At 50.1% G+C, this 23,973-nt stretch overlaps 2 protein-coding genes across 2 annotated transcripts; one reads left to right on the top strand and one right to left on the bottom strand.

Annotated features, from left to right (window-relative positions):
- The first annotated feature begins 1,844 nt into the window (after window positions 1–1,844).
- Window positions 1,845–13,429, top strand: LOC136374501 (myogenesis-regulating glycosidase-like). The gene is made up of 2 exons (XM_066339887.1): window positions 1,845–2,479; window positions 6,750–13,429. The coding sequence occupies exon 2, from the start codon at window positions 6,875–6,877 to the stop codon at window positions 8,909–8,911; it is 2,037 nt and encodes a 678-aa protein (XP_066195984.1). The 5' UTR covers window positions 1,845–2,479; window positions 6,750–6,874; the 3' UTR covers window positions 8,912–13,429.
- Window positions 13,430–16,397: 2,968 nt separating this feature from the next.
- LOC136373748 (myogenesis-regulating glycosidase-like) lies at window positions 16,398–18,810 on the bottom strand. The gene has a single exon (XM_066338719.1). It carries the CDS (start codon window positions 18,580–18,582, stop codon window positions 16,486–16,488), a length of 2,097 nt encoding a protein of 698 aa, XP_066194816.1. The 5' UTR covers window positions 18,583–18,810; the 3' UTR covers window positions 16,398–16,485.
- Window positions 18,811–23,973: the final 5,163 nt, after the last annotated feature.

The raw sequence follows: 23,973 nt of genomic DNA, 5'->3' as shown, positions 1-23,973 counted from the left end.
AGGTGCTGAGCTTTGCCAGGACCTTGGGGTGCGAGCGCTCCGCACCCCCCCGTGCAGGGACCGTGTGAGTTCTCTGACGGATGGGAGTTTCGCCGCCCGGAGAAAATGGACAGAGCCGAGAGACGTGTCCCTGGCACCACTTGCAAAGTGTAGCTTCAGCTTTTGCCGCTTGGTAAGATGCTTGGCAGTGAAAACTTTGCAATGGGTATACGCAGCTCGTTGTGCTCTGTGATGGGTTGGGTTTGGCGTAGGTTTTGGGACATCTCCGCCATCACTGGCCATGGCAAGGAGCGGCCAAATCCGTGTTAGAGAGACAAATGCTTCTTCCCCTTTTCTCACCTTACCACCTTGGGGTACTCTTGATGTCCAAAGGGCAAGTACCTGGCAAAGCAGACACCTGCAGCACAGTGGAGAATGACATTTGTGAGGTTGTGTCTACATGGCTGGATCTGCACATGGAAGAGCTGCAAGGGAGCTCTTAAAGGTGTTTGGGCCAAGGTTGTCCAGTGTCACTCACTGTTGGATACTGTTGGATACACTGTTGGATGTAAATTCCAGGACTTGTGTCAACAGCCCAGCATCATGAGCCGTTCACAGCTTTCTGGAGCTGCCAGTGCCTGGAGTTTCATGGTGACTAGATTTTCATGGAAAATCGGCAGGGCTGTGCCAGAGGGATGTACTTAGGTTTCCATTTCTCCCCTATATCGTGTTGTAGCGATTGGATGTTAAGGTTGGGCTCAGGTTTCAGCCTGCATCAGAAATGCTGAACGCTCCCAAAGCGCTGAGTCAGCTCTTTGGATAAAGTCTGTGACAAACGAGGCAGTAGGTCCCACTTGTGGGGTGGTTGTGGTTTGCCTTGGAGGACAGAGCTGAGAAGTGAGATTAACACCCACTTAGGGGAGAGGCTGTTGGAGTGGTGGGGTGGTAGATGGCACATGTCTGGTACCAGCTGGAGTTGGGTACCAGACAGTGGCAAAGACAACAAAATCTTTGTGGCTGTGTATCTTACATGGCAAAAGTGGCAAATGAAATAAGCTAAAGCACCAGTATTTGGTGTTCTGCTTTTGCCACTGTTGGGCATAAGATCTGATGGTCTTGCAGGCACTGAGGAACTGATGGCTGGGCTCAGGATTACCCCTGAGCACAATTTCTGAGCCAGGCTCCTTCCCTCCACCTCCCCCAGAGCCTGTAGGACTTCTCCAAGGTGCACAGAGACATGTCTTTAAAGGGAGAGACCTGGAGATTTCTCTCCCTCGTGCCCAGTGTACTTTGGTACAAGTGGACCAGGAGGACTCATTTTGTTTTAAAGTCTCCACAAATCTTTGTGGCTCAGCTAAATTCAGGCTCCCTGATGTGCCTCCAGGCAGGGAAAAGCAAAAGCCTTTGGTCATGATTTAGTCATGAGACAAAAGCACCACAAGCTGTGGTTAACAGGGTTAAAGTGAAAACCCGGCTTATTAGACTTTCATCTTGGTGATTAGCAGGGAGTGAAGAACAAAGAAAGATGATATTGTAAAGGGGGAATTGTCAGGGGTGTTAAATATTAAGTTGTCTGCTGCTGGAATTGGTTCCCAGTGGCTGCTTTGTATTCATGGTCAAACACTGGATGAGGTCTCCAAACGGGTTTGGAGAATCACTTGACACTGAAAACTTTAAAGGACAAAACTGGGCTGCAAAGTCACGATTCCTGTAACAAAGGTGAAAGTATTTAAGACTGGGCAGAGCTAATGCCACAGCTTCAAATCTCCTCTTGCAGATGGAGCAAGGCGCTGGCAGCCTGTCTGCAATTTGCACATGAGCACTGTGTTCACACGGCCACCTTGGGTTTGGGTTTATCCTCTGAGTGCTCAGTGCTGTTTAATCCTATCTTACAAACCGGCCAGCAGCAGTGGGGGCAGCTTGTTTCTTTTCACACAAGGCAGCCTCATCAGTCTTCTGGATCGCGACTCTGCTTAAAATCACAAGATTTGGGGAAGAAAACAAAAACCACCCGAAACTCTGTATTAGATTTTGGGGTGGTTTTTTGTCGTTTTGCTTCTTGATTATGGCGCTCCTGTGAGTGCAGGGAGGGGATGCTCCTTCGCCGGCCCTTCCCGCTCACCTGGCAGGGAAGTGAGATGCCAGCCCGGATCCCGGGTCTCCGGGAGCCGAAGCTATTGGAAGTTGCGCCCGTGTGCGGCCGCCCCTCGCGGCCGGGCTGCGCTCGCCTTGGCACACCCCGGCCGGAGGGTTGGCTGCTCACACATCCGTCACGGTGCCTGAGAAAACACGGCGGTGACGTGCTGGTCCCCTCCTCCTGCCCGCGGACACCCGCTGCTCACGGAGCGGCCAGCTCGGAGCCCCGGAACGCCCTACGTGATGGAGAGGATGGAGCTGCCGGGGACGTGGAGATGTATCAGTGCTCCTTTTTTATGTGCTTAAAAAGGTATCTGCGGTGGAGCCAGGCGGCAGGCAGGGATCCTCAGGAAGCCATGGCCAGGTAAGCACTGGGGCACCAGAGGGATGAGGTGCCGCCTGCATGGGCCTGGCTGTGTCCAATAGCCGGGTGCGATGGGGAATTTGCAGCAGTTCCTGATGTCCAGGAACCTCTCAGGCCAGGCAGCGTGTCCATCCCTGCTCTGACCACAGCAAGGACGGTGAAGGTGGGGGGTCCCCTGGGGCACCGTGTTCCCCTCGCTGTCCCTGCAGAGGCAGAGTTGCTGCCCTGCTCAGGGGCTGGGTGTCTGTGCCACACACATGCCCCTCGAGGTGTCTTGAGTATTGCAGGGATAAACCCAGAGCCTCAGAGTGATCCAGCTTGGTATCTGGGGGAATCCACAGAACTAGGGGGGAATCAGCGCCTCTGATCCATGTGGAATGAGGGTGTGTGGGGACCAGCCCTGCGCCCTGTGCCAGTGTTGTCACCAAGTTGCTCCCACCCGTCCCACCTGCTCCCATCAGCACCAAGTGGGAGGAGCGGTGACTTCACCCTATTTGACTCCAAAAAGCCCTCCAGAGAGGTCCAGTTCTCTGCTACAGACCCCTCCGAAGGAAATTAAACCCCCAGGATGGGTTTGTTTGTCCCCCGTCCCAGGTGTGCCAAGTCCCTTTGTCTGAGCAGGTTCCCTGCAGGGAGTTCCAGACTGGGCACGTGGAGGCTTTTTGCTCCCTCAGCTTTTTTGCAGAGAAGAAATTTCTCCCTTAACTTGCTGTCCTAATTCCATGCTCTTGTGTGGGGTTGAAGATGCCTCCTTGTAAAATCTGCAGTGTTTCTATACTATTTCCTGAGCTCAACTCCTGCCAAGATGTTTGGGGAGGAGGCGGCAGCACCTTGCAGTGGAAGAGGGAGGGTTTCCTGGCATCCCGGCATGGGAAATGGGTGTGTGTCCCCAGCAGGAGCTTGGCCCCCAGCACAGTTCAGACCTGACCCTGCCAGGGCAATAGAGACCAGTGGTATGTTATTGACCCTCTTTAAATGAATGTCCTAATTGCAAAGTGGCTGGGGTTAGTGGTGCTGTGGGTCTCGCAGCCCGTGGTTAGCGGTGGTGTTGGTAAAAATAGAAGCGGTCAAAAAATGGATTTTTATTTTTACTCCATAAAGTGTGTCCTGCTCAGATGTTTTGCTGTCATCTCAAGCTGAGGCAAGGCGACTCGCTGCTTCTACAGAACACAGAGAAAAAGCTTTGTTTTGGGTCAGCTGGAAAGCTCCAGCACAGCAAGCTGCAAACATGCTGTTTGACTTTGACACTTTCCCTTCTCGTTTTCTTTTTCTTATTTGTTTTTTGAGGAGTTAAAGGTCACCACAATGTCATCTTGGAGCAAAATAACAACTTAGCATTACTCAAAAAAAAAAAAAAAAGTTGAAACAGGCAGTGCATGAGCAGGCACCTCTGCAGGCTGCAGCTTGTGAGTGAGAGGTGGAAGGTGTCTCTGGGGAGCTTGGGAGCCTTAGCTGTCACCTGGGACAGAGCCAAATCTCCCACTGGAGAATGTATACTCTGTTAACAAGGCAAAAAAATAAAGGGCACAGACCCAGATTGTTTCTGGAGACCTCCTTGGCCCGTCACTGCACTAAGTGATGCCTGCAAACACCATTCTCAGCATCTTTGTTGAAATGGTGTCCAAGTGGCCAATGTCCATCAGCAGCCACAGGGTTTGATCCTGGCCCAGCCACAGCAGTCAGAGCAGGATTAAATCCACCAGCTTCACATCTGTCTGAAGCAGATGAGTGTCAAAGGGACTCAAGAGGCTGCAAAACCATTCTTAAAAATCACATTATTTCTCTATTTACAGTGGCTGTGATGGCTCCCTCTTGTTTGCCATGAACTCCAATCCATGGGGGGAAAGAAAGAAACAGCTAAAAATAGAGCAGCTTCAAAGTAGTTCATAAATAATAAACCAGCTTCCTGAAAGGGAGATAAAAATCCAGGAACTCCCTGAAGCCCTGGGAGCTGCTGTCAATTTTAGATGGAGACACAGCAGCAGTATCAGATATTTCTTGGGCTTAAATCCCTGAATGAGAATTGGCAAAGAAAACACTATATTCCTTTCTTCTTTTGTAAAGAAAATGTGAAAACTTGAAAAAAATTTTTCTCAAATAATTTGCAAGTCCTGCTTGGTGGAGGATGCATTTTATTTTTTCCTCCCTTGAGCTTTGCAATCAGCAGATAAGGCATGAATGAGACACGGGCTTGCCTTCAGATTATTTTCTTGTCCCTCTCTCTCTGGCATCCCAAAACCTCCCAGTGTTGAGAGGGTGAGAGCTTGTTTGGTTTCAGTGTACCTGCCTGTATTTCCAGAAGTATCTTGCCCCTTTGTGGCTTTGCTCAGCTGTGCTGGTTTTGGCCAAAGTCCTTCTCCAAACCCTCCTCCCCTGTCATCCCTGGGATACCCGTGTGCTGCTTCTGGTTCACCTTAAAACCAAGGAAGAGTTGAGGGAGGCATGAAGATTTATCCCAAACACAGCCTCATCCCACCACCACCTCCTCCATGTCTTTATTGCCCAATTTTGGCTAGGCTCAGCTGGCTTTGTGTCACAAATACTGTGTGTGTGAGAGCCCAGTTGCCCTCCTGGGGGGCAGGATCCAGTGCTGGGTGATACAGTCGGAGTGGTTGGAGCTGTCACTATCCTGTGCCCCCGCTCAGCAAGTGAGGGTTCTGTAAGAGTTGGCAGTGGGACAAGTCATTTAACTGAACCTATCGCCTGTTCAGACTAATCACTTCCTAATGCCTCTGTAATCCCATTTAAAGCAACTGGCTGTCTAGAAAGTTCCTGGCTCCCAGAGGTAGTTTAGAATGACCCATCTGGCTACACAAAAAGTTCCCCCAACTGCAAGGTCTTGTCCAATACATGCTTCAAGATGAATATAGACACAGAAGGGTTTTTTGAGCCTGTGCACAGATGCTGCTGTGGGTTTGCACATGGCCATCCCTGCAGAGGAGCAGCAAGTCTTAGGTAGTATTCAAGACCTCTTTCTGCTTTACTTTTCCTTTCTTGGAGAGAAAGATCCGTTGAGGCACAGAGATAGTTGTTCTGGATTGCCATGCCTGTGGCAGGGAGAGGGTTCTGTAATTAATTTTGGATCTTTTTCTTCCTTTTTGTTAAAAAAAAAAAAAACAACCTCATTAGAGGGAGTCTCTGCAACTGGTTTCATTTGAGCCCAAAAAGGGGTTTTTTTTTCCCTTCTGGTTTGCCCACAGCCAGCAGGTTTACAGCCCCAGAGCTTGGGGAGGAGGTGGCTGTGTTTGCTTGCACCATGCAGATATCAGGCAGCTGGTCTGTGGCTTTGCAGCTCCTCTTCCTCCCCTAGTCCTCCTGCAGCTGTGTTTGTTTCTTGCTCTCACATGTCCTTACTTTACTTTTCCCCCCTGGATCCTGGGCGTTATGCTTGGCGGAGCTCAGCCAGGTTGTGGCCAAGGAAAAGCCATTATGCTCTTGGCACAGCCCACTTCCCTGGGGCCACGCAGGGAGGAATGGGCTGGACCTGAACACAGCCTGGAGACTTGCTGGATGGAGGAAGGGCCATTTGGGCCCACTGCTCACTTCCTACAAGGTTAGCTTTTCTTCCAGAAAAGCTGGAAGTTCTTTTCCACCCAGAACTGCTGTAAAGCTCTGAGCACATGGCAGGAGCCAACCATTCTGTGCCATTCACTGTACCCCCTACATGCCCCTCAAAACTAGACATGAACCACTGCTACCTCAGCCCCATTTGGCTCTCTGTGAGCTGTGGAGAAGCAGGGATTTACCCACCTTCACTGCAAAACATCACCCAAGTGGAGCATCTAGGACATGACTGGGACAAGAAGGGGATGTTGCTGCAGACGAATTAAATCTGCAAGGGAGGCAGTATGATTAAAATTAGGAGTAGCTGCATAGAATTTATTATGTGGTATCTTTTATAGCTCTTAGTTGTCCCTGTCTCTTAAAGACACTGTTACTGGGCTCATCTGGCTCCTTCCTATTCATCATCCTTCTACTGCCTCCCAGTCTCCACTCCTCCACTCACTGAAAGTTGTCCCAACAACAACAAAACATTAAATATGGCAATCATTTGGTCCTTGATGCCCCAGGGTTGTTCCCTGTGTACGGCTCAGGCTGTTCTCTGCATGTGTTGTCTTGCCTGGAGTAATTGGAGATGATGTCTGGTACTTGGAAAACAGCACCTGGCACGTCAGAGACAGGCAGAGGGGGCCATGGGGAGCAAGTGGATAACACGCTGTCCCATGATTCAGAGATTCTCTCAGACTATTTATATCCTCTCCTTTTTCAGAGACGGGTGTTCCGGGGCGCAGTGGAGGTGGGAGCTCCGCTAAAAATCTGGTGTCTTCTCCTGAGAACGCCGGGCGTGCTTCTTTCCCTTTCCTCTGCAGAAAGCTCTGGAGAAAGCACAGCACCATGTACACCTTCCTGCCAGAGAGCTTCACACCGGTGAAGCAGAAGCCCTCCAAGGAGCTGAGGCCCATGTTAGGTGCCATCTTGCTGGGCCTCATGCTGTTCATTGCTGCGGTGGTGGCCTGGTGCTACTACACGGTGTCCCTGAGGAAGGCGGAGCGGCTCAAGACAGAGCTGATGGACCTGCGGGCGGACGGCTTCGTCATCCGCAACCAGCACGGGGAGGTGGTGTTCCGGCTGGCCTTCCGCTCGGGCAGCCTGGACCTGGAGTCGTGCTCCAAGGAGGGTGAGATCCTGAGCTGCTCGCGCTCCAGCCGGGGCCCACTCAACTTCTTCATCCAGACGGTGAAGCCCAAGGACACGGTGATGTGCTACCGCGTGCGCTGGGAGGAGCTGGCGGCTGGCCCGGCCGTGGAGCACACCATGTTCTGGGAGGACGCCCACTGGTACGGGGGCTCGGAGATGAGCACCCAGCACTGGCCCATCCGCCTGGCCGGCTACCAGGAGCCCGTGCCCTACGTGACCAGCGACGTCTACTCCTTCCGCGACAGCTTTGGCGGCATCCTCGAGCGCTACTGGCTCTCCTCCAAGGCGGCGGCCATCAAGATCAATGACTCCGTGCCCTTTCACCTGGGCTTCAACGCCACTGAGCGCTCCCTCTTCTTCCAGGCCCGCTACAAGGACTCACCCTATAAGCCCCCACCGGGCCAGCAGCCCTTTCCCGAGCTCAGCTACCGCGTCTGCGTGGGCTCCGATGTCACCTCCATTCACAAGTACATGGTGCGCAGGTACTTCAACAAGCCCTCCAAGATCCCTGCTGAGAACGCCTTCCGATACCCCATATGGTCCACATGGGCCCTCTACAAGAATGATATCGACCAGGATAAGCTCTTGCGGTTTGCTGAAAAGATCAAGAAGTACCATTTTAACTGCAGCCACATTGAGATTGATGACATGTACACACAAGCCTATGGGGACTTTGACTTTGACCCTGTTAAGTTCCCCAACGTAACAGAGATGTTTGCAAAGCTGAGGGAAGATGGGTTTAAGGTCACTCTGTGGACTCATCCTTTCATAAACTACAATTCCTCCAATTTTGGTGTGGGGATTGAGCGTCAGCTGTTCATCAAGGAGCCATCAGGGCGGCTGCCAGCCATGGTGGAGTGGTGGAACGGCATTGGGGCCATCCTGGACTTCACCAACCCAGCAGCCCGTGACTGGTTCCAGAGCCACCTGCGCCAGCTCCGGCACAAGTACGGCATCTCATCCTTCAAGTTTGATGCAGGCGAGACCAGCTACCTGCCCAAGCAGTTCAGCACCTTCCGCCCACTGTCGGACCCCAGCATCTGGTCCCGGCGCTACACGGAGATGGCCATTCCCTTCTACGAGCTGGCCGAGGTGCGTGTGGGCTACCAGTCACAGAACATCTCCTGCTTCTTCCGCATCATTGACCGCGACTCTGTCTGGGGCTACGAGCTTGGCCTCAAGTCCCTCATCCCCACCGTCCTCACCATCAGCATGCTGGGGTACCCCTTCATATCTGCTGACATGATAGGGGGCAATTTTTTCCCCAATAAAACCAATGGGGCAGTGGAGATCCCCGACCGGGAGCTGTATGTGCGCTGGCTGGAGCTGTCGGCCTTCATGCCCTCCATGCAGTTCTCCATCCCGCCCTGGCTCTATGACAAGGAGGTGGTGGAGATCGCGCAGAAGTTCACGGAGCTCCATGAGTCGCTGGTGGCTCCACTGCTGCTGGAGCTGGCGGGGGAGGTCACCGACACAGGTGACCCCATCATCCGTCCCATCTGGTGGATCTCACCCCGTGACGAGGCCACTCACCGCATCGACTCCCAGTTCCTCATTGGGGACACCCTCATGGTGGCTCCTGTGCTGGAGATGGGCAAGCAGGAGCGAGATGTCTACCTGCCAGCGGGCAAGTGGCGCAGCTACAAGGGGGAGCTGTTTGAGAAGACTCCAGTGCTGCTCACCGACTACCCCGTTGACCTGGACGAAGTTGCCTATTTCCTCTGGGTTTCCTAACAGGCTTCTTCATCAGCTTTGGAATAATCATGCCTTACTTAGGACTTTCTAACAAATAATAACTCTAATTGCACATTTCATTTGAGACTGGGGTGGAGGAAGGGAACTAAATAGACCTCACTGTGCTTGGGGATAATTTTTTTTTTTTTAATTCGGGGATCTTGATTTTTTTAATTTGGGTCTGGCCGTAGGCTCTGATTGGATTACAGTAGGCAGCAATTTATCTGTACAAATCAGAAATTATTTGTAAGTCTGTCTGCAGACAGTCGTAAATCCAATACCTTTTCAGTTCTCAAAGATTTCAAGACTTGGAAGTTGCTTAGTGCCAGTGGGGAGAATTCCTAATATTGTGGGAGCACTTGGCACTGGTTACTGGGGGTATGTGCGGTGGGAGGATTGCTACAGCACAGCCTGCCATAAGTTTTATAATATGGCAAATATATTCAAATGGATATTTTTAAGAGCATAAAGCAAAATAGATTTACATATATATATATATATATATATATACACACACACTTATTTTTTCCCCCTTTTGCCTGGCATGGCACTGGGCTAACAGTTGCCCCATGCTCCTGTTTTCTTGGGTGCCAGGTCACTCAAGTGATGTCCATGTGTTTTAACTGAATGGGTTGCGTATTTCCTGCTGGGACAACTGCATCCCACCTGCTCACCCATTTGACTTCCTCTACAAGGCTCTTGCCTGTGTGTTTTTCCTGGGGTATCAACATTGCCTTTCCTAGAGCAGCACCACTTGTACCGCTATATCCCATCTTTTAAGCATTTATGAGTCCACTTGGTTACATGATTGTCCTGCTGCCACCATCCTTTTTGGTTTTTAAGGACAGATGAGGTTGGTTCCTGTCAGAACGGCTGCCTGGAGCAGAGCTGTCCTCAGACACTCTGTGCAGAGCTTCCCTGGGAACAGCCTGTTCCCGTGAGCGGCACGTTCCGTGGATTGGCAGTGCCATTTGCTGATAGCCGGCTTGCCTGTGGGTGGAAAACAGCAGCTCTGCAAACTAATGGGTCTGTTCCAGTGGGTGTTCTCACTGCACCCACGGAGATGTTCTCATCTAACATGAAATTAAGCTAATACCCATCTCAGGTCACTGTTAGAGGTGATGATTTTGGTGAGGGTTTTCCTGAGTCAGGTCTCCTCTCTCCCTGGGAGAGTTCCATGGAGCTTTCTCAGGCAGCATTGGTGTTGCTGGAGGTGGGATTGCTGTCAGAGGCTTCTGAAGGGCACATGGGGCAATCCTGCACCCCAAGTTCCCAGCGGCTGCCTCTTTGGCAGATTTCCCATTTGGTTTTATATGGGAAAATGCATTTACAGAGACCTAAGGCAGAGCAAGCAGGATTGAAGTCTGGCAGCCTTCTTCCCTAAGGCAAGAATTCCCAGCTTTGCCCCAGTTGGGAACAGGTGTCAGCCCCTGAATTTCTTCTGCAGAACTGAATTGTGATGGCTGGGAAGGGTTGGGCACCCTGTCTAGGCTGCAGCCAACCAAGGACAGCTCAGAATCTGTGGGGCTTTTCCTGGGGTTGTGTCTGGGCTGGGCATAGGTCTGGCACAAGTCAGCTACCCAGGGGGATGGTGCATGTTTTGGGTAGGGTTGGATACCAGTGAGGCTCTTTCTCAAAGCCCATCTCCTGCCACAGAGCCTTTCAGGAGCCAGAAAAGGAGATACACTAAGCTTGAGGGTTATGATGGGGTGCAGGAGGAGAAATTTCAGTATTACAAGCAAAATCTGAAGTGCTTTTGTAGTTAGGAAGTACGGAAGTTTGGTTTGATGGACTCCCTTGAGACCTGAATCTGCCCTGTATAATTTAATCTCAAAATGAGATGTGGGGCGGGGGGGTCCTGCCCAGGTGGAGCTCAATAATTTCCAGAAGCCTGTTTGTTTCTCAGGCTTTTAATTCTGAAGGACTCTGGTTTCTTCTCAGCCACCGGTGCAAATAACAGTGATGCTGCAAGTTACAGACACCTTCTGGCAAGGAGTTAGCATGGAGCCTCAGTGTCACTCATCAGGGCACTGGCAGGATTTGGCCGTTGCTTGCAGGGTGGCATTGAAGATGAGGAGATAAGTCTGGCCAAAGGCTTTAAGATGGGCCAGGTGTGGAGGAGGCTTCTGCAGCCCCAGAAGTGTGTGAAGACCATGCTTTGAGAGGCTCCAGCTCTTCTCTTTCAACCTTTGCTCATGAAATATTTGTCATCCCTTGGCATGGGAGTCATTAGGTGGAGGAGAAGTTGTTGCACAGCTCAGCTGCCAGTGCAGAACTGGGATCCTTGGCACAGGACTTCATGGGAAGGATCCTGGCATGATCATAATGACGCCTTGGGAAAACCCTTGGGAAGACCTGGAACAGAGACTAGACAGAGTTAAGAGAATCGAGCAGATATTTATTTAAAGGCCTTTAAGGATACACCTTGGTCAGTACAAGAGTCTGGCCAGGGCTACACCCAGGGTGGACCCAAAATAGTCACAAAATGGACAACTGGTCACAAGATCTCACACTTTTAAAAGTTTTGGTCCATTTGCATATTGGGGTTTAATTGTCCAATTACAGCATCAGATTATGAAAGTCCCATCCTTCTCGTTTGCTCTCTTCAGTCCACAATTGTTTATATTTTGGGCCTGAAAACTTGTAGTCATTGTCCTTGGTCTCCATCTGGAGAGGGATTGTTTGTCTACCTACTTGTGAAGAGAGCTTACTAACACTTAATATGAGGCTCAGAACTGCACACCTTTGGCAGCACAGAATCTGAAAAACATGAAAGCTAAAACTCAAGGCATCAATGAAACATTGTCTTCTCTTCCTCTGGTTCTGTGCCACTCACCATATGGATCACTCATGAGAAGTGAGGCTGTGTGAAGAGAAACACAGCATCGCTGTTAGTATCCTTCTACTATTAAAATGGTAGATGGGAGCAGCCAGATGAGTGCCTTTAATCTCCTTGCAGTGGTTTCAGACACTATCAGGAAGGTCATGGAGGAAATTCTCCATTAGACACACAGTCTTCTTTCCTCTCCCCTCAAAAAAAAAAAAAAAAAAAGGATTTTATTAACAAAGATAAAATTTTCTTTTATTTAACTATATCAGTGAATCAATAAGATTATAGAATACCCTTGTTTTTCTAAATGCTGTAATTAGGGGACAAGTGGACATGGCTGTTCAGTGGTTCAGCAAGGAGAAAGGTAAAGCTGCTGAGAGGACTATGGCCTGATGCTGGGGACAGGCTCATCTGTGCTATCTTAAGCTCTCTCACAGGCTTCCAGATGCCCTTTATATCCAACTTTTTTACCAAAACCACTATTTCTAACACTATGCTGTAGCACTGCAGGACTTGAGGATCTCTTGGATCTTGCAGACCAGAAACTGCACAGATACCTTGGGAAATGCTGCTTGGGATATTTCTCTGGTTTACACCCTGGGTCACTGGCCAAAGCAAGATTTAGCTTGTCTCAGCCAAGAAAAAGCCCCAAACAAGGTTTGGGAGTTGGATTCAGCATTTTCACACATGATGCTTATGTGATTGAATTTTGAAGCTTGCACTATTGTGTATCAGGTTTTCTGGATGCTCGTGTTTGTACATGCTGTCCTCTGTCAAACTGTAATGCTGGTGGGTCTGTTTTTAACCACTTTTCTAATTCCTAATTGGTGTGAACTGTAACATGAATCACCTCAATTGAGATAAAATTTTGGAAAACAAAAAGAAGTTTAACTATGTCCATCTCTACTAAGTTGGAGGGGCTGGTGGTTCAGGGAGATTTGGGGCTTTTCTTAACCTAATTTCCACTGAAATTGGGGTTGAGATTGTTTTATTTAAAGCTTGCAGCCTACAGCTTTGATATATGTTTTAAAAGGAGAAGCTGGCAGTAACCTCACTCTTGTGTTTGCAGTGATGGCAGACAATCCTACTGGATTGAGGATTGTCCTCCCTTTCATCCCGACAGCAAAGATACTAGCTGTGCCTTCAGGCTGGCCTAGAAAAGGTCATGTGCAGGTGAACCCCAATGTTGTGTCAGCCCCCAGGAGTGGGGTGGGGACTGTACATCTCTAGGGTCATGGCCCTATTTCTACTGACATTCACCTCAAAAAAGGTTTATCAACACTGAGTTTGGGGGTTTGCTAATCCATGCTGCTCTCAGAGGGCACACACTTCAAGACTGTTTGTAAGGGATGAGCAAGAGGAGCCTGTTCTCAGCTTCCCTTGGGCTCTCCAGAAGGTCCTTCTGACTGTCCCCACCATCCCCAGGGTTTCCCTTTCCAGATGGCACTGACAACAAAGACATGAGTGGAGTAGATGGCTATGTGAGGGCCTCATTTAGAGGCTTTCCTTGCCCCACATCATCTCCTTTGCCCCAAATAATGTTTTCCTTCCCTTTCCATTGTTACTGCGCAAACCATAGCTGCCTTATGCCATTGGGCATCACTAGCAGTGGCCAACCCATACAGTGTGGCCTGAGGGTTGAGAGGGACTTCATTTCACTCCTTTTGCAATAAAAGACATTTTCGCAATGCTTTTCCTTTGACTTCTTCCTTGGGTGCGACTGCCATCTATACACTTGGCTGATGATCACATGGGGGATGAAGCTGGCAGTGCTGAAGACCTGCAGGCAGGTTGGCGAGTTAGAGTGCTCATAGCCTTGCAGGAGCTCCTCAGTGATACAGAGGTCTTCCTAGGAACTGGTGCTTAGGGTTTGAGTTTGGTTTCCAACCTCCCAAAACCTGGTGGAGTGTGTAGAGAGCATGTCTGAGGCTCACCATGGACATGGCAACAGTGAGTGGAGTCAGCTCCGTGCTGGGTCTCAGCTCTGTGACAGTGCTGGAAAAGACATCCACAGCTGTGCATTGCACAGGGAGGAGGGTTAGTGACAAAATCCAAACCCCAGAGGAGCTACAGCAGAAGCCCAATTTGTTGCAAACTGGATTTCAAGGAGGTGCTTGTGGGTGACAGCAGACCAGTGGCTGGTGGCCCAGGAGACCCAAGCCGTGACTGTGTCCACATTTGCCTGAAATCACAGCTTTGATTAAAAGTAAGGAAAAATCCAACAGGCAGGCAGAGCCCAAGGCTGGGGGTGACTGGTGGTGAAAGGACAAACTGACAGCAGTGGAGGTCCTTTGGGCACATGGCCAAGCTGACAACCTCGGGAAAAAATACAACCTTCTCAATCTGGGCAGGAGCTGCCAACTTGCAGATCTCTTGTGCCAGGAGAACCATAAAGATGGTTTGTGCTGACACAAAATCCCAGAGGCCAAGTAGAGAAAAACAGATTTTTATTTGTTTGGGTTTTTTATTTTGCCTGTAGGGCTGAGTGTTTTTTAGCTCAGCAGTCATCAAAGAGGGCAGTAAGCTCATCCTGCAAAAAACCAGGCAGCCTATGGTGAGAAGAGTTCTGGAGGAGAGTCTCAGGTCACCAGCACTTCCAGCAACAAGCTCGTGCACAGCACTAGGAGTGTTAAAAATCAGCCAGGACTGAAGCTTGGCAAGGTAAATAAGATGTTCCTCCAACAGCACATGGCCCTGAGTGGCAGAAGGGTGTGCAGAGGTGGCTGCAGTGCCAGCTGTTCATAGGATGCCTCTGGCACCTGTTCCCTGTAGCTTGCTGTGGCTCAGCTGGACAGCAGGGAAAGGCAATGAGTGACAGATTGGAAAAGGATGGGGGAGACATTTTTGCAGCCATGGGACCAGGCATCCCATGTCATCTCAGAGTCTGCAGAAAGTCTCAGTGTTGCCTGTTTTTTTTTCCCCATCAGCCTGTGGTGCAAGTGTGTGGCAGAGATGTGCGTGCATGCAGAGCGCATTGATCACAGAGGCAGAGGTACTGTAAGAGGGTGATGGAGTCTGGCTCTCTCATCTCTCAACACTGTGGGCATAAGCTTTGCAGAAAATTTTTTTTTTTTTTTAGTGCAGCAACAACAGCCAGAAGAATTTTGCCAAGCTGCCCTGGGACTCTCTGGTTCCCATGAGACCAGATGTGGGGGACCATTTGGGGCTTCAAAACAGCGACTGTAGAAACACTTGCTCAGCCTTGGGGAAGATGCCTTGTTGGAAACTACTATCCTGGCTTCGGAGAAAGCCCATGGTAAGATTTCAGTGATGTCCTGTTAGCCCTGAGCACAACTGCCAGACTGAGCATTGCTTTCCCTTTTACACCCCTGGATTAAAGCTGGTTTTCCTCTCTACTGCCACACCAGCAAAGCATTACTGCAATTCCAGCTGCCTTCAGGAGCATCTAAAAGATACTCTGGCTTATCTCACCTGGCACTGCTGTTGTGTCCATGCAGGGTCCTTGTGACACAATGCACCTACTGATGGATAACAGGTTTGAGCCATTTTTGGATCTGCTTCCTCTGGACACCAAATAAGCTCTCATCTGAGTACAATGTTCCCCAGACCCATTTTGTTTACTTTTTTATGGAGCAACCCTGGAGCAAAACCCTAAAAAAAGGAGCTTTCTCTTGCCCTGGGGCCACACATAGCTTTACCTTGCAGGTGCCTACTGCAGGCATGCTGGAGCTAGCAGAGTGATCCATCTCTCACTTTGGGAAGGCAAAGACCCCTGGACTCTCTTAAACTGCTCAGTTGTGTCAACCTAAAATTTCGTTTTGCTTAAAAATGGCAGGGAACATAGGACCAAGAGTGGAGAGGGTTTCATAGCCAGCCTCATTACCTCAAGCCTTTAAGAGCTGCTGAGACACCTTCATTCTGGAGAAGTCACCTCTATGGGCAGAAGGATAAGAAGGATCCACCTGTCATGAACAGGGATCTTCATTAACACAAGATGAGAAAATATTCTCAGTGGGGAAATTGAGGCAGCTGGGTACTCAGGCTGGTTTGTTAATTGTCTGAAGTCTCTGAGGAGGCCAGGTTCTCTCCTGGCATATGACAGACTGCACCCTTTGTCCTAAACATAGTCCTAAAACACACATGTATAATGTGTGTATATATGTACTAAGTATAAACCTCTACATGACTTGGTACTAAGATTTAAGCTTGACTGCCTTGAGATGTCACTACATTTTACAGGCTTACCTGAATGCACAACATGGATGTGGTTCTCAATAATTTATAGAAAGGGGGAAACAACTGCCACAGCACTACAAAGCGCTGGAGCTTTCTTGCTGCTCAGGCCATGGGAAATGCAAACTCCTAACTCCTGCATCAGGTCCCATATGGAGGCTGCAAATTGGGTGCTTGGGTGCCTTCCTCTGCACGATAACCACAGATGGCTTCCTCGGGGGTCGGGGGGGAAGTACCTTGCTGCAGCTGCTTCCTTCACTAAGGAAATTTTCTTAGACACAAGAAATGTGCATGGTTCTTCCTGGTGGTAGAAGATTGTGTGCAGAGACCATGTTTCTGTATATTACACATGTCACAATGCAGTAACAAAGACACCCATTCAATACCTTTTAATAAGTTATTGTAGAACACTTGCCATGTGAAACAGAGGTCTTAGTATCTCCTTCAAATTTCATTCTGAAATATTGCTACATTAAAAATTATTTTAATTCCCAGGTCATTACAACCATTAGTAATCACTGAGTCCATTGCATAGCTGAAGAAGACCCTGTTAGGAAACCCAGAGGAAATAGGCAACTTCGTCCAGGTCAACGGGGTAGTCGGTGAGCAGCACTGGAGTCTTCTCAAACAGCTCCCCCTTGTAGCTGCGCCACTTGCCCGCTGGCAGGTAGACATCTCGCTCCTGCTTGCCCATCTCCAGCACAGGAGCCACCATGAGGGTGTCCCCAATGAGGAACTGGGAGTCGATGCGGTGAGTGGCCTCGTCACGGGGTGAGATCCACCAGATGGGACGGATGATGGGGTCACCTGTGTCGGTGACCTCCCCCGCCAGCTCCAGCAGCAGTGGAGCCACCAGCGACTCATGGAGCTCCGTGAACTTCTGCGCGATCTCCACCACCTCCTTGTCATAGAGCCAGGGTGGGATGGAGAACTGCATGGAGGGCATGAAGGCCGACAGCTCCAGCCAGCGCACATACAGCTCCCGGTCGGGGATCTCCACTGCACCCTCCGTCTTGTTAGTGAGGAAGTTTCCTCCAATCATATCTGGCAGTACAAATGGGTACCCCAGCATGCTGATGGTGAGGACGGTGGGGATGAGGGACTTGAGGCCAAGCTCGTAGCCCCAGACAGAGTCGCGGTCAATGATGCGGAAGAAGCAGGAGATGTTCTGTGACTGGTAGCCCACACGCACCTCGGCCAGCTCGTAGAAGGGAATGGCCATCTCCGTGTAGCGCCGGGACCAGATGCTGGGGTCCGACAGTGGGCGGAAGGTGCTGAACTGCTTGGGCAGGTAGCTGGTCTCGCCTGCATCAAACTTGAAGGATGAGATGCCGTACTTGTGCCGGAGCTGGCGCAGGTGGCTCTGGAACCAGTCACGGGCTGCTGGGTTGGTGAAGTCCAGGATGGCCCCAATGCCGTTCCACCACTCCACCATGGCTGGCAGCCGCCCTGATGGCTCCTTGATGAACAGCTGACGCTCAATCCCCACACCAAAATTGGAGGAATTGTAGTTTATGAAAGGATGAGTCCACAGAGTGACCTTAAACCCATCTTCCCTCAGCTTTGCAAACATCTCTGTTACGTTGGGGAACTTAACAGGGTCAAAGTCAAAGTCCCCATAGGCTTGTGTGTACATGTCATCAATCTCAATGTGGCTGCAGTTAAAATGGTACTTCTTAATGTCTCTTGCGAAATTCAAAACTTTATCCTGGTTTATATCTTTTTTGTAGAGGGCCCATGTGGACCATATGGGGTATCGGAAGGCGTTCTCAGCAGGGATCTTGGAGGGCTTGTTGAAGTACCTGCGCACCATGTACTTGTGAATGGAGGTGACATCGGAGCCCACGCAGACGCGGTAGCTGAGCTCGGGAAAGGGCTGCTGGCCCGGTGGGGGCTTATAGGGTGAGTCCTTGTAGCGGGCCTGGAAGAAGAGGGAGCGCTCAGTGGCGTTGAAGCCCAGGTGAAAGGGCACGGAGTCATTGATCTTGATGGCCGCCGCCTTGGAGGAGAGCCAGTAGCGCTCGAGGATGCCACCAAAGCTGTCGCGGAAGGAGTAGACGTCGCTGGTCACGTAGGGCACGGGCTCCTGGTAGCCGGCCAGGCGGATGGGCCAGTGCTGGGTGCTCATCTCCGAGCCCCCGTACCAGTGGGCGTCCTCCCAGAACATGGTGTGCTCCACGGCCGGGCCAGCCGCCAGCTCCTCCCAGCGCACGCGGTAGCACATCACCGTGTCCTTGGGCTTCACCGTCTGGATGAAGAAGTTGAGTGGGCCCCGGCTGGAGCGCGAGCAGCTCAGGATCTCGCCCTCCTTGGAGCACGACTCCAGGTCCAGGCTGCCCGAGCGGAAGGCCAGCCGGAACACCACCTCCCCGTGCTGGTTGCGGATGACGAAGCCGTCCGCCCGCAGGTCCATCAGCTCTGTCTTGAGCCGCTCCGCCTTCCTCAGGGACACCGTGTAGTAGCACCAGGCCACCACCGCAGCAATGAACAGCATGAGGCCCAGCAAGATGGCACCTAACATGGGCCTCAGCTCCTTGGAGGGCTTCTGCTTCACCGGTGGGACATTTTCAGTCAAGTGCCTTTCTTTGGCATCCCCCTTTGGAAAGTTTCCATGTTTTCCCAAGCGGTGGGTAATCCAAGTGTCCATTATTCCTTTGCAGACTGAACACCTAGTTAGCAACTTTGCTGCTGAATTCTTTTACTCCAGCTGGTGATGAGAAAATCCAAGATGCTGCGTGAAGCAATTCACAATGTCCTTTCCAAAGCTTGGCTGCTCACACCTGCAATGATTTTTCATAAAACAGAAAGTTATAAACACCAAAAAACCCAATTAAATCTTGCTGAGGGCTTCAGCTCCTCTGCTCTGTTTGCAGCCCAGCCTCCCTGCCCTTTGCCTCTGGATCACTTTGCTCTGCAGTTGCAGCCTGCTCACTGGCAGCTGTGTTGAGCTTTTTTGGAGCATGTCTGTGCCAGGATTCCTATGACCTTCTCTTGGCTGCAGCCTTGCTCTGTTGCCACAGAGCAAGGATGAAGGGATGAAAGTCAGGCTAGAGCCTGCAGAGAATAGGGCTGGGGAAGGGGCTGGTACCTGAGCATACAAGCTGGACATCACAGGCTGATCTGTGTTTACATTAATTATGAGCCGTGCTGGATTTCCTCTCCTGCCCACAACTTCTCTGCATTAGACACACGCAGAGAAATGTCGTGCTGAAGTGTCCAGCCTCCACCTGCTGCTCTCCACTACACCCCCAGGGATGCATCTGGCAAAAGACGTTTTATCTCCCTGCACTTTGCTCCTTCCCTGAACATAGGGAGGTGGGGGTGTGGGGATGTTTCTCTTTCTCTTCAACTGCCTGCCCTGCTACCTATTCCAAATATGTTGCCCCAGGAAAACCCCTCTGGCCCTTGAAGGGGAAAAAGGGAATCTTTCACTCCATCTCTGTCTCTATTTTCTTATTATCATTCAGTTCTCCTAATTTACTACAACTCTGTAGCTCCTGGGCTTATGCCAGGCAAGATGCTGTACTGCAGTGGGGCTGGAAGATGTTTTGGTACAGAGTACAAGGATATTAAATTGAATATTGTATGAAATGTATGATATATATTAAATTGAAATTATTGCAAGATCAGGACTACATCGAAAACTTGTTTTGCTGAGAAATGCCCAGGAAGTGACATGTTCCAGCTGCATCAAGCATCACCAAGCCAGATAATGCAGCACAGCTGAGCATCAACTGCCAGCAAAAACACAGGCAGGAGAAACTGAGGCTGGTGGCTCAAGGCAGCGCATTCTGTCCAACCGGACTTACGGCTCCCCTGGCCCCTTCCTGGGGTCGGTGTGATCTGGCAGGATGAAAACTTGCAGGAGCAGCCTATACAGAGAGGGGGAAAAAGGAGCCAACTTGTTAATCTGAGCTGTGCCCAGCAATAAATGGCTGGCTGTATTTACCCGTGTCACCATGACATCAATATCTAAATATACAGAGATGATAAGCCACCCAGGGAGCCATTAAAGATGCCAGACGTCACCACATTTTGGATAGATCACAGCAGATCCCAAATGAATTGTCTGGTTAGTTTTTGAAGTGCATTTTTGGGATGAGCAAGATTTAGCTGAGAAAAAGAGCAGGAGTGGATAAAAGCGTTCTCAGGCAAGCCCTGGTCATGGGAGGAGGGTAAGAAAAGGAAGGTTACTACTGTCCCAAAGAGATGGTGATCCAGCACATGCAGGTTGGATTACACATGCTCGGGGCACTCTGCCAGCCCCAAAGTGCTCAGACCTGGCAGCCTCCCAGTGCTGGCCTGGCTCCTGACACGGCTTTGCAGCTCTAGCCCGGATGGTTTCCAGTGAAACCCTTGTGTTTTTGCAAAACAACATTTTCACTTTGAAGGTGTTATTATGTGCTGGGTCAGTCCTCAGTTGCTGGCTTTGGAGCTTTCTTCTTCTTCTTCCTTCCTCCTTTCACCCTCCAAGCCAGCCTCGAGACAAGACTCTCCTTTAAGACAAGTTGCACCATTTTCCAGGGTGAAAAACTAAAAACTAAGGAATAGAAAGAGGCGGATTTTTGGGGTTTTTTTTTTGGTAATATTAAGCAACACATTAAAAACCCCAAAACACATGGACATTATGACTCAAAAACCTGTCCAAGAATAAAGGGAAGTTTCCAAGCTTTCTATGCAGTGATTTCACTCTCAGAGAGTTGCTCTGAATCCCTTGATTTCCCCAGGAGCAGAAAAACAGGGGCAGAAAAATCATATAATAGCAAGCTGGAACTCCTGGGCCAAGCTGTCTTGACTCCAGGGTTTTTTGTTTTTTCCTCACTCATATGTTGTGGGATATCATGTTGATACTCCATCCCTGCCACTCACAGAGAAGAGGTGAAATGTGAGTGGTCAGTGGGGAGAGCAGGCACTGGCCCTTCTGGAGGCAGCACAGGGTGAAATTGGGATTCCTAGCATAGATTCTACCAGGCTAAAAGAGTTTCTAAAGCTGCACTCCCATCCTTTACCACTTGTGTCTCCAGAAAGCATTAAACATCTGCTGGCCTAGCTGGCAGCCTGAGTGATGCCCAGGGGTGATGGGAAAGACTTTTGCTAAGGGACGCACAGAGATGACCCAAAGCCCAGATCCAGCCCTATCCCTGCTCCATCCATGGGGTTATGGCATCACAGAGACCCTTACCTGTGAATGTTTAACTGGCCCTTGCAAAGCCTCTCTGCTCTGGTGAGTGCTTTATTAACCCACCCAGAGTGCAAGGGCTCCCAAGCCACGGTGCGCTGAATTGTCCCACAGTGCCCTGGAAGCCAGATGTCCCAAGGATACACTGTTGTGTTATCTTTGGGCTGCTTTATCAGGTGCTAATCAGGTATGGATCTGGGCCTGTCTGTCCCCCAGGCTGAAATAAACCAGGATTCCTCACCCCACGGATCTTAGCAGGGCTTAGCATGCACAGATTAAACATTGACACATCCAGCATTGTGATAAGCAGAAAATGAGGCAGGACTTTAGACCCTCTTATAGCTAAACAGGGGCTTCAAGTGTTTCAAGTGATGAAACACTTATCAGCTAGCTCAAAGGGCAGCTACACACCTAAACCCCTTAGTGCCCCTACCCTCAGAGTCTCCTTCCCCCAGACCAAATTTATCCTCAGAACCTCCCCCAGTCTCTTGGCACCTGTGTCACAAGTTTGTCAGGCCTCCATTCAAGTTCCAGCTATGTGATTCCTCGGTTTTTCAGCATTCTAAGACTCTGAGGCTGCCTTAGTTGGTGCCAATAGCACTGAGGTCATGGTTTTGATCCCTGTATGGGCCATTCACTTAAGAATTGGACTAAAGGATGATCCCTGTGGGTCCCCTCCAACTCAGAATATTCTGTGATTCTGCATATGTTTACCTTCCTGGTGCTTCAGGGAGAGCATCACTTTTTAAAGAACTCACTAGGAAACAATTCTTTCTTTAAACAGAAGGACAGTTTTCTATATTGATGTTCCTTTTACAGGTTATGAAACACTTAGTCATTATAAGTGCTTTTAAAGAGAGTATACAACATGTCCTAGCAGAAAGAGCCATAGGTAGCTAAACATAATAAGCCATAAACAAACTACTGCCCTGTCAAATTCTGCAAGACCTGGTTAATCATTTACCAAACCCTTTTAGACTGTTTAAAATGGCCCTTTTTAGCAGTAAAGTCATGAAAAGTAGAAAGCAGTTCCCATTAGCTCTCATTTCCCGCAGCAGCTTGAGAAATATGCGTGATGTATGGGGAGGTTTATTGCCACAAGGGACGCGAGGGAGGTTTCCTCCTCATTTTTTCTGTACATATAGATGATATGAGAAAAGAGGTATCTGCTGCCTCTGCAGCTGAGGAGGGAGAGCCAAGGTTATCGCATGAGCTGCCACAGATTAGCTGCAAGCCCAGCAAGGCTTAACACAAGGTGGAAGTGGCTGGGGAGTGGCTGCAGAGGATGAAGTGACATTGCCCTGCTGTCCATGTGGTGCAGGTAGGGACAACAACATCTCTGCCAGCAGCACACAGGACTTACAGGACGTCTGGAGCAGCACAAGGAGGTAGAGAGAAGGACACAGTCAGAGTCTGTCCCTCAGAGTGGTGCAGGATCCTGCTCCATCTGGAAATACACTCACTTGTGTTCCAAAGCAGGAAGGATACCAGCTCAATGCTGAGTGCCGCTGTCACTCCAGATCTGGGCTTTTAGAGATTCCTGATACCTCCAGTGATGGACAGGGATGACTGGCTTCACTTTTCTAACCCTTGGCCCCTGGGGATCTCACCCAAGCTCGCTCCTTGGGCGGAAGCTAGGTTTGGTTTATATTAACCCCATGCCAGCCACAGAGCTGAACCAGCTGGGAGGTCTGTGGCTGTATCCTGCACATAAAGAAACCTTCACCAGCTCACACCACCAGACAACTCTGAGCAGGCTTGTTTCTGGAAACCATCCTGATTTGGGGGACCCTGCCCCACTCCCCAGGGCTCCTAACACCTGGACAGTTTTTAGCTCACCTCAGCATGAAGGTGGCTGCACAGACATTACTGGTTTCTGCTTGTACAGAGTGCTGCTGCAAAGCTGATTAACCTGTGCAAGCCTGACAGTGTCATAAGCCTCCTGGAGCCTTGCAAATCCAGCTCAGGTCTAGAGCAGAAATATTACCTGAGAATATATACCTTTTCCTAATCCAGAGAATTCCAGTCCCAGTACTGGGAAAAAAGGTAGAGTTTACTGCACAGGTGTTTCATTCCTAATTGCTATAGGAGCAGGAACGGGAAGATCCACTCCTATCCTCTTTTTTGAGCAAACTCCTCCTCCAAAGCCAGCAGAAAAAAAGCCTTGCAAAGTCTACTTTCTTCCCCGTTTCAGAGCTCTCTCTGACTCTTCAAGATGCACGCACTGTCCATGCACTGCTCCAAGCTACCAGTAGTGGCCACAGCATCCCACAGCAATCTGGGAGCTGTTCTGCCCATGTCCTTGGGAAGCAGCTCCATCTGCTGAGCTAGTGGCCCAGGCTGAAAACCAGGGACCATTGCCAGACTTGTCCCAGGGCTGTGAGGTTACTGGTCATCAGGCATCTCCTAGGTAGCAACGAGCTCATCAGACCCTATTTACCAGGATCAAGTGTTCTTGAGGAGCTCCAGGGGAGATTTGAGGTGTCTTCCCCTCAAACCAACCAAACAAGGAGGGACAAGTAAACAAGGGGAGAGGAGAAAAGGTCCTTGTGTGCCACAGCTGCAATCATGTGAGCGGGCTGGGGGACTCTGGAAATACAGAAAAATGGGAGGAAAAAAGGATGCTGTCATCTCAGTCTGCTTTGAATAAAGTCAGTAGCTGAGCTCATGCCAGGTGAGGGACAAAGAGATGAAGAGGCTCAATTCTTGAAGGCTTTCTTGAAGGGGAACTGCTCTTGCTTGCTATTTTCTTGTTACAGTGACTCTGAGACCTACCATGAAGGCAGGACCAGGTGAGTCCTTGGGGGATGCTTCTGCACGGGTTAAGCCAACTGCCTGCCAGGGTGAGGGGTCCTGGGG

The sequence above is a fragment of the Sylvia atricapilla genome, chromosome Z, assembly GCF_009819655.1.
Source record: "Sylvia atricapilla isolate bSylAtr1 chromosome Z, bSylAtr1.pri, whole genome shotgun sequence".
NCBI classification, from domain to species: domain Eukaryota; kingdom Metazoa; phylum Chordata; class Aves; order Passeriformes; family Sylviidae; genus Sylvia; species Sylvia atricapilla.
The sequence above is the reverse complement of the archived record's forward strand: the minus strand, read 5'-3'. Positions and strand labels throughout refer to the sequence as shown.